The sequence below is a fragment of the Cannabis sativa genome, chromosome 4 (assembly GCF_029168945.1).
Source record: "Cannabis sativa cultivar Pink pepper isolate KNU-18-1 chromosome 4, ASM2916894v1, whole genome shotgun sequence".
NCBI classification, from domain to species: Eukaryota; Viridiplantae; Streptophyta; class Magnoliopsida; order Rosales; family Cannabaceae; genus Cannabis; species Cannabis sativa.
Window position 1 is genome coordinate 39637245 of NC_083604.1, and position 10571 is coordinate 39647815.

General features: G+C 34.3%; 1 protein-coding gene across 1 annotated transcript; it reads left to right on the forward strand.

Annotated features, from left to right (window-relative positions):
- The first annotated feature begins 4594 nt into the window (after positions 1-4594).
- On the forward strand, positions 4595-8508 carry LOC115714094 (uncharacterized). Its single transcript, XM_030642634.2, has 7 exons — positions 4595-5260; positions 5556-5803; positions 6045-6203; positions 6346-6502; positions 6802-6944; positions 7069-7104; positions 7518-8508. Exons 1-7 carry the CDS (start codon positions 5185-5187, stop codon positions 8316-8318), a joined length of 1620 nt encoding a protein of 539 aa, XP_030498494.1. The 5' UTR covers positions 4595-5184; the 3' UTR covers positions 8319-8508.
- Positions 8509-10571: the final 2063 nt, after the last annotated feature.

Below are 10571 nucleotides of genomic sequence, written 5' to 3' on the forward strand. Positions count from 1 at the left end.
TAAGAAAATACAACAAACTTGAGACTAATAAAAGTTATAACAACAACAATAAGTCAATAATCTTTTTAAAGTTTCAACAACACACTTAAATCAAAATAACAAACTTGAAACTAATTAAGTTCCAACAACAATATAAATGTACAACTAACATACTTACATCAATAGATTAAAAATAAAATAAACACAAACTTCCAACTCCAAATTTTAATACACATGTATGGACTTGGGTTTGTTGCTAAGAAGAGAGGATTTGTGAAGATTTATGGATTTTACCCTAAGATTTATAGGCTTGGGTTGGGCTCATATGTATGGGCTTCATAAAATAAATATAAAAATTGAAATTTTAAAAGATGCGGTGCGGTGCGGTTTGAATCGCGGTTTAATAATTCAAAACCGCAAACTGCACCGCACCGCGCGGTTTGGGAAAAATTCAAACCGCAACCGCACCGCGAAGAATTTCAAACCGCATTTTTTTTGCGGTGCGGTGCGGTGCGGTGCGGGCGGTTTGAGCGGTTTGAGCGGTTTGATGTACACCCCTAATTAGTGCAAGTGGGAGTTTGTTAGGTTTTATGCCCTAAATAAAACTCCATTTCAATGTAATCTACTTTATTCAACATCAATAAAGAAACAGAAGTATTTTTTATTCATTTGTGTATGTTTTGGTTCACTTTATCAATTGCTTGTCTATTTGATTTATAAATTCATCTTAAACCCTTTTCACATACTTGATCATGTTTATTGTGCTGTCATCACATTGGAAAGTAAACATGACTATGTGAATAAAGTTTCCTAGATTTATCAAACACAGGGTTTTACTGATATGATAATCTAGAACAAGAGTTTACTTGCATTTGGAGAAATGCTATGTTCTTTCCAGAACATTGGTTAAAGAAAAGCTCAGGTTGGATGCATGGAGTATGCATCGGAAGGGACCGATATTGAACTTTGACTTAGATTTAATTAAACTTACCGTAAAATCTATTCAAGTCAATATCGCCAAGTTGATCCTAGATCAAATGTTCTTAATCCTGTTATGATTAGGCTCAATCTTGAAAGGCTATTTGTGTTCTTTGATTTGTTAGTTAAGCCTACTTTTAGGTCAGGGTGATACGTACATTTTGGGAACACGGTAGTGCAATTGAGTGGGAGCGCTAGCATAAACATGGAATCTATAGCTTCCATCTGGCGAATAGTAAGCAAAGGATGATCTCCTTCGAGCTTGACCAAACGAACATAAATGGTGGAGTACTCATTTCACATAAGCTGAAATATCATTTATACGGGGTTAAGTGTTTTAAGGATAAAATACATAGTAGGGTGTTACGGTAATCTAATCCCTTTACAGTGTAGATCATTCATATAGAGGATCATTGATCACATTAGGATTATAACAATGGATAACTAATGATGCGTCTATATGGTGGAACATATAGAGCATTCTATATACTGAGAGTGCAATTCTAAGTTCTATGCATGGATTCAACGAAGAATTAATAAGTTAGTGAATTTTAGTGCTAAATTCTTGATCTACTTATTGGAAGCTCGGTTATATAGACCCATGGTCCCCGCACTAGTTGAGATAATATTGTTTGTAAGACTCATGTAATTGGTTTTGATTAATCAATTATAATTCACAAATTAGACTATGTCTATTTGTGAAATTTTCACTAAGTAAGGGCGAAATTGTAAAGAAAGGGCGAAATTGTAAAGAAAGAGTTAATAGGGGCATATTTGTTAATTATGATACTTTGTATGGTTCAATTAATAAATATGATAAATGACAATATTATTTAATAATTATTTATAGTTATTAAATAGTTAGAATTGACATTTAAATGGTTGAATTAGAAAATTGGCATTTTTGAGAAAATCAGATACAAAAGTGTTAAAATTGCAAAATTGCAAAAAGTAAGGCCCAAATCCACCAAGCCATGGCCGACCACTTTTGTAGGCATTTTAAACTGATATTTTCATTATTTTAATGCTAAATAATTCAAACCTAACCCTAGTGGAATGCTATAAATAGATAGTGAAGGCTTCAGGAAAATTACACTTCTGAATCAGAAAAACCTGAGCCTTCTCTCTCTTCCTTGGCCGCCACTCTCTCTCTCTCTCTTCTTCCTTTGAATTTCGAAATTACCTTAGTGATTAGAGTAGTGCCCACACACAGCAAGCAATACCTCAATCATAGTGAGGAAGATCGTGAAGAAAGATCATCAGCAAAGGAGTTTCAGCATCAAGGATTCAGAGAAAGAGATCCAGGTTGCTACAGAAAGGATACAAGGGTTAGAGATCTGAACAGAAGGAGTCATTTAATTCCGCTGCACCCAATGTAAGGTTTCTTAAACTTTATACGTGTTTATTTCATCGTTTTAGAAAGTTCTTATTTAGGATGTTAATAAACATACTTGTGAGTAGATCTAAGATCCTGGTAAAATAATTCCAACACAAAGAACATAAATAATACTCTTGAGATCAAACCTAACCATGTCAGGATTAAGATCATTTGATCTAGGATTAACTAGGTGATATTGAATTGAATAAATATTATGGTAAATTTATCATATCTAATCAAAGTTCAATATCGGTCCCTTCCAATGCATACTCCATGAATCCAACCCAAGTTTTACTTTAACCAATGCCCTGGAAAGGGCATAGCACTTATCCAAGGTGCAAGAAAACTATGTTGTAGATTATCATATCAGTTAAACCCTGTGTACTGATAAATCTAGGAATACATTTAATCACATATTCTTGATTACTTTCCACTGTGCTGACGACACAATAAACAAGAATATCAATGTGATAAGGATTTGGATGAATTTATAAATCAAATAAACATATAAATGATAACATGAACCAAATGACACACTAAATAAGTGATGGAAATACTTCTGTTTCTTTATTGATAATTGAATGATAAAGATTACATTGAAATAGAGTTTTATTTAGGGCACAAAGCCCAACATATGATACATTTTATAATATCCCTAAAATACCCCCCATTTACATCACCCCCTCTCTCTTCTTCTCTCTTTTATTTCACTACACTGTTGAGCCATCAGGCCCCATTGGGCCCACTATCGGGCCCATTGGGCCATATTGAATTCTATTTTTTTACACAGGCATCGGGCTCACCATCGTACCCATAGGGCCTTTGTCTTCCTCAATTTTCCTGTCATACTATTAGACCGGTGTCAGGCTTGCATCGGGCCCAACGAAATCAAACCCTAAACCCAGATTTTGCCCAAATCACATCCGACGAAAATTAAAAAAAAAAAGATCCGAAGGCTTACCTTCGAAATCTCCGTTCGAAGCTCAGTGGTAAAGAATTGGAGTTGCGTCTTACGATGGTCGGTGGTAGGTGGTCTGGGTAGGCGGTGATTTGGTGCTCGGTGGTGGTGATTTAGTGAGGGTGAGATGGTGAGAGAACAACGAGAGAGATAAAGGAAGATAGAGAGTTGAGGTTTGAAAAATGAGAGGGGTATTTTAGGGTTTAATGTAAAGTGGTCATATTTTTTTAATTTTGAAATGCATAACTTTAGGGAAATAATTTCCCCCATTACTATGCATATATAATCAAATTTTCCATCTATATCATGGTAAAACAATCCCCAACAATTCCTTGGGCAACAATTGACTATTGAAGGTACTACTTACCCTATTTGTGCTAGAGAAAAGAAGTCCATGGAGCTTGTCCCTGTGGGGCCTCATTCCAATTAATGATACTAGGGGTGAGGATATGGGATTGTGTTAAATTTCTGTGGGGTCTTAATTCAAAAGGAGTCAATGTTAATGAGGTCTTCTTGTATGCATCTATTATTGTTGATACGATTTGGAGAGCTCGTAATGACAAAGTACACAATACTAATATGTCTAGGATTACTTATTGTTATGTAGATTATGTTTTATTCATCCTCTCATCCACTGTCTCTGATGATGTTTGTGGTTGGTCCACCCACACTCGATTGGATTAAGGTTAATTATGATGTGAGAATTGGGTGGAAGACCATGTGTGTGGCGGTTGTGGCTCGTGACCATATGGGTTTGACTGTGTGGGTGGCTGTGAAAAGGTTCCCCTTCTCAGATCGCCTCATTGGCGAAGCGACTGCCAGTTTACTTGCAGTGGAGACTGCAATAGCCAAGAGCTACAATTTTGTGGTGGTGAAGAGCAATCCGGAGGTTGTCATTAATGCTCTTAAAGGTCGTTCTTCATGTTGGGAGTTCGATAACTATATTAGTAATTGTCTTAGACTTACTTTTATTATGTTGTAATTTTTTTAAAGTTTCTCATCTGTGTAACTTTAAAGCTTATAATGTGGTTAGCTGAACTTTTACTTAAAACTTAACTAGTATGATTGTGATATCGCCAATACCAGTTAACAATTTATGTATCACCGCGAGATCTATTTTTCTCTATCTATAAAATGCTTTATTTTTTAAAAAAATCAAAATAAGAGAGATCCTTAAGTACATTAACATTACATTAATAGAAGCCAGGCCAGGTTTTTTTTTATTTTTTATATTTAAAAGAAAAGAAAATCTTATTTTATTTTTAATTAGAGCCATTCTTTCTTTCCCATTGGTAAAGGGTGATTTCGGGTTTCGGGTAAAATCCGGTTAGAGGATGCGGTGCGGTCTTTCTCAATTCTCTCTCTAACTCAAAACTGGAAGTCGTAAGCCTCAACTCTGGTGCGCCGTTTTGGGGAATTCATTTTCCTTTCTCACAGAGTTTGCGCCAACTGGACCAAATTAACAACTTTCTCTTCTTCCTCTTTCCCTCCAATCCAATAACACCAAACAGAACCCTAGAAAGGGTTTCCTCCCCCCAATTCACTTTCCCTCTTTCCTTTCAAATCTCTGATTAACAAGAAAAAAGCTTCTGCCTTTCGACCTTAATAGCTATTATCCCACTCCATTACGCTGTCCTTTTTTCGGTTACCTTCCGCTCACTTCTTGCCTCTTAAATTGCTCAGCTCATCATTGTTCCTCTGCCACCACATTTTGCCAAATTTCATGCGGCGCTTTCCCATCGGAAGCTTGAATTTTGGGGGGCTTTTGGTTTGAGATTGATTCGTGTTCTGGGTTTTTGAGTGTTTATATTTGATAAATCAAGGTGTGTTAGGGTTTTCTTTTTCTTGTTTTGGGTGGAGCTGGGTGGTGAGGAAGCAGTTTTAAGGTGGGATGAGTAGTGTATTCACTGAGACGATACTTGCAGACAAGCTATCCAAGCTCAACAGCACCCAACAGTGTATTGAAAGTATCCTTTTTTATTTTGGTTAATTTTTTCTTTGGTCTTAATTTTCTTTTCTCTTTCAATTTCTCGGTGGCAATGAATTAGGAACTTGTTTGGATTTCTTTATGATGCTGTATTCTTTCTCTTTGAGTACCACTCGAATCGCTACTTGATTGTGAATTATATGAGTCTTAATTAAAAGATAAGCCTTGGTTTTCAACTTTCTTCTTCATCTTCTTATTGGAATTGTTATATAATAATATAGCTTTTGTCCCGACTTCCTAAGTTTGGATTTGAAATTCTTAACTTTTGCATATAGCTTTATCGCATTGGTGTATATTTCATCGGGCCAAAGCAGAACAGGTTGTCAAAACATGGGAGAAGCAATTCCACAGCTCACAGATAACAGAGAAAGTTCCTCTCTTGTATCTTGCAAATGACATCCTACAGAACAGCAAGCGCAATGGAAATGAATTTGTCTCTGAGTTTTGGAAGGTTCTTCCAGCTGCACTCAAGGATCTTCTTGGCAAAGGCGATGAACGTGGAAAGAGTGTGGTCTCCAGATTGGTTAGTCCATTCTCTCATTTTTTATGTTCGATTAAGATTAAGGGTGTTTCTTTTTATGGATCTTCAGTTTTGAATCTAACTGGAAAGCAATGGATCTGTTTCTAGTTTAACTATCTTGTTGTTAACATGTGTGATATTAGAATGATGAAGGTTTATCTTTGTTGATTGCCTATTATTTACTTAAATGTTGTGAATCAGAAAATCAGAAATGGATTATGATATGCTGGTGGTAATATGTTAGGTTGCTATATGGGAAGAAAGAAGAGTATTTGGATCTCGTGCAAAGAGCCTCAAAGAAGTTATGCTAGGGGAAGAAGCACCTCCGCCCTTGGTGTTCAGCAGTAAGAAACGCACACGTTCTGTTAAAATTGTAAAAAGGGATTCTCGTTCCATTAGAACGGTTAGCACAAGGGCTTTCTTTCTTTTCACAGTGTTTTTGCTCCATTGTTTTCCTTTCCACCTTGTTGAATGTTTCTTTTTTTATTTTCCGAAAACGGTTTAAGATATGTTCTCTAACATTTTCCGTTACTCTGTTAAACCAGAAACTTTCTATTGGAGGTTCTGCTGAAAAGATAGTTTCAGCATTACACTTGGTGCTCAGTGAGCAACCCAATGAAGATGCAGAGATGAGTAAGTGCAAGTCTGCAGTCAGTCGTATAAGGAGGTTGGAGAAAGATGTTGAAGTTGTCTGTACTAGTAGTAAGTAATTTTAAATATTATTTTTTGCATGATTGTTCCCTGAATTTTTCTCTGTTTGGAAGTATGATTCTTGAAAAAGTAATTTTGGCACTTAAGTTTTTTGATTAACAAACACTACGGATTTAAATCCAATTTGCTCTTGAATCTAGGTTTTTTTGTAGTGTATTTTGGGTATTTCAAGTGACCCGCACCTTCACTCTACTCAAACATCAATGGCTTGCTTTTTATTATTAAATGTTTGCACCTTTCTGTGATTCTTTAGTGTTTTTCTCCCTAAAGCTTAGTTTCATTGTTGTCAGCGAAGGATCCAAAGCGAAAAACATTTGCCAAGGAACTTGAGGAGGAAGAAAATATTTTGAAGCAGTGTATTGAGAAACTGAAGTCAGTGGAAGCAAGTAGAGTAGCCCTTGTATCACAGTTGAAAGATGCTTTGCATGAGCAGGTAGCGGGTGATACCATTATTTCTTTTATGTTTTAACACATTTATATTTTCTTCCACCTGCAGTTAGCAAGTATGCACAAAATATTTTTTTAGTTTCCTCACGTTTCCAATTTCTTCTTCCCAGGAATCGGAACTAGAAAATGTTCGAACACAAATGCAGGTATTGTTTGTGACAAGTAGATCCTTTGATGTTTGTATTATTGCTCATTTATATGTTACTGAGAGCTATTGAAAGGGAATTGTTTACACTTTCTAGAGTCCTGTATCTTACATTGATGTATGGTTTTACTGTTTCGGGTGCTGTGTATTAAATTTTTTAAAAGTTTAAACAGACCAGGAAAAAGATGATTGCCACTTTGTATATTGCACTTGCTGAATGGTGCTATTCACAGCTGCCAATATTGTGAGATTTGGAGTGTAGTAAGCTGTGAACGAACTAACTGAAATCTAAAGTTTTGTAGCTCAATTTTATGTTTCCACATATTTGGAAATGCCATCACTACATAGAGTTAATGCCCTCAATAGTGTCACAGAGGTTGTTCAAATCTAATAATTGTGTATTTATACTTGTAGGTAGCACATGCACAGGCAGAGGAAGCCAGCAACATGCGAAAAAGGCTGGAGGATGAAGATTATGTATCAAAACCATCAAATGCTACCCCCTCTCCTGCTGATGCAAGTGCAGCTTCAGGACAAACACGTAAGAAGTCAGCTGCAGCTATTGCAGCTGAGGTTGCAGATAAGCTTGCAGCTTCAAGCTCCTCTCAATTAATTATGAGCTCTGTTCTCTCTACGTTTGCTGCCGAAGAGGCCAAGAAAGCTAATCTCACAAAGGCTTCCACACCGTCAAGAGCATTTACATCCGGGCCCACAAGCTCTAGTGTGGATTCAGCTTCTAAACTAGAAAAACCCGTGTCAGTCTCAGATCCTAATATGTATGTGTCAGCACAGCCGCTGACTGCGCCCCCTCCAAATCATTCATACCAGTCAGTTTTGGTTCCCCAATCAACAATGCAGAACCAAGCCTCAAACTCTCAGGGTCAATATCACATGGTTGCAAACCCAGGTTCCCAACAGTATATGCAGCCATCTGGAGGGGTCATGGTCCCATACGGTTATAATAACATTCCACCCTTGCCCCCAGGACCCCCTCCTCCCCCACCGCCGCATATGGTGAGTCCAATGGTGCCTCTTAATCAGCAGCCATTACAAATGACTCAGCAGCAACAGATGGCGATGGCTCAGGCACCGCCAATAACGCAGCAACAAGCTATGCTTTTAACACAGCAACCCCCATCAACTCCTAGTTTCCGGCCACTTCAACCCCCGGGGATTTTGTACTATGGTCACCCTCATCATTCTCAGTTACACTAATTCAACTTTTTAGACGACGGTAGGTAAGATCAGTTTGATCTTGTTTTTAACCTTTTGATATGAAGCAGTTTGTCGCGGTGAAAATTTTGTTTTGTTATTATTATTATTTTTTTATTATTATTATAATGAGATATAAGTTAAGAGGTTAGAATAATGTGAATGCGTACCTCTAATTTGTGTTTTTGTTGCACATTCCTTGGCACTTTACATCAACTTGAGGTCCTCAAGGCAGGGTAGCTATCGCATATGAAGTGTGTATGAATCAAATAGAAGATTACAAGTCTCGAAATACATTACCATACAGGTTATTGTTCAATAGGTTATCAATTATTGAAAAAAAAAAATTCAACGGGTATTAATGGTGTTCTATAATATTTCTCATAACTTAATATTATCGCTAGTTTGATGGTCATTTGTCGTACTTGAAACTGAAAGGTGATTTCAAAAGAAAAAAAAAAAAACTGAAAGGCTGAACAATTAACAGTATTTTCATTTATTTTTTTAATGCCGTCGTGGAAAGCTATAGTCCAAATCGTCCCAACAAGGCCAGACTAAGCAAGATAACCAAATTTCTATAACAGAAAGGGTGCTTAACACATACACCCTTTGACATCCTTATTATAACATAAAAGCCAACAAGCAAACATAAAACAAGAACAGACATAAATCCAAATGAAACAAAAAAGAGCAAAATTGACAATGCCCCAACCCTCAAAACCTAGCAAAACAACAATTTACCAAACATTGTTTCGAAGCCTGACTGAAGATTTTCACTTTGTTGGGATTTATTTATGAGTAAGTGTTAAGTAAATTGTTAAAAATAATACAATATATAATTGAAGAAAAATATTATTAGTTATTGTTTGAAATTATTTTTACTTAAGACACTGGTATCAAGAATTACAGCAAATTACAAAATATAAAAAACAAATGACAATTTTCAAAAACTACATATTTTTCCCATTGGACCATTTCATAATATTAGGCCCATGAGACTTTAAGATACCCAAACGGCAATAAAAATTATCAATTTCACACTCAAATGTATCTAAAAAAAGGCACAACATGACATAAGATACATTATCATCATAATATAACATTAAACATATATAATATATACTAGAACGCAACTACGTGCAAAGCACGTTGTATTTTTTTTAAAAAAAAAAATTATTTTTTGTAATTTTTTTATTTAAAAAGTTTAATTTAAAATAGAAATATTATTTATTACCTTTACTATATATTTCATAACATAAATTGTTTAATCATTCAAAAATATTACATAAGATAAGTTTGTTATTCTATTTTTTAAAATATTAGTTATATGTAATTTATTATCTAAGACAGAGATTTAACAACTTTCTCTTGTTTTAATTCCAATGATTCTGATAAAATTTCCAAATTAATCTTACCTTGTATCTAGAATTTTACAGTTTAAATTAAATTGTGTATAATAGTCATAATTTATTTTTAATTAAATTTAACTTACTTAAAGTAATGAATCTAATTTACCTTTAATAGTTTTGATAAAATAAAAAATAAAAATATTTACCTCTGTTGGTTGTAAGGTTATCATCAAATATTGAATTTTTTTGAATCTTGACAATTTCTCTAACTCAAACAGATAAACATGCATATGGATATGTATAACTTGTTGCAATTCTATTTTTTATTTTTAATTTATTTTTATCTTCCTTGAGAGATGCTAAAATAAGATATATTGTTATAATCTTTTTTTTTTTAATAAAAAAATTATTTATTCTATAACAAATCCTATTTTTTGAGGATTTACTATTTTTTTTTTTCATTGTTGTTGTCTGTTGTGGTCGATAATTGATTATGAAGTTAATTATTTTTGTTGTTGACAAAGTTAAGTCTTAGCAAAAAATTAATAAATTAAATATAAGAAAATTAGTTTTAAATTAAATATAGTAAATTGTAGTATTTACATTTGAATGATTTTAAGATATATCTATTGTAAGTATAATTGATTTTCATCATATTTTTTTGGGCCTCATCATCGACAAAAGTAACAATATTTGATAAGTTAAGGTGGCGTTTGGTAACACTTTTTTAATCAGTTTTCTGTTTTTAAAAGTAGAAAAGTAAAAATATTTTTCAAAAACATGTTCTATAAAATTGTTTTACTTTTCAATTTTATAATTAGAAATCAAAATTTTAAAAACAAAAAAAAAGCACTTTCAATATTTTTTTAAACAGTTTTTTTTCTTAATCAATCTTTTAGATTACAAC

Excerpts from the sequence above, each read along its gene's own strand:
- LOC115714094 (XM_030642634.2), top strand. The coding sequence starts at position 5,185 with ATGAGTAGTGTATTCACTGAGACGATACTTGCAGACAAGCTATCCAAG. Across the intron at positions 5,261-5,555 it reads CACCCAACAGTGTATTGAAA|CTTTATCGCATTGGTGTATA; the intron begins GTATCCTTTTTT and ends TTTTGCATATAG. Across the intron at positions 6,945-7,068 it reads AAGATGCTTTGCATGAGCAG|GAATCGGAACTAGAAAATGT; the intron begins GTAGCGGGTGAT and ends TCTTCTTCCCAG.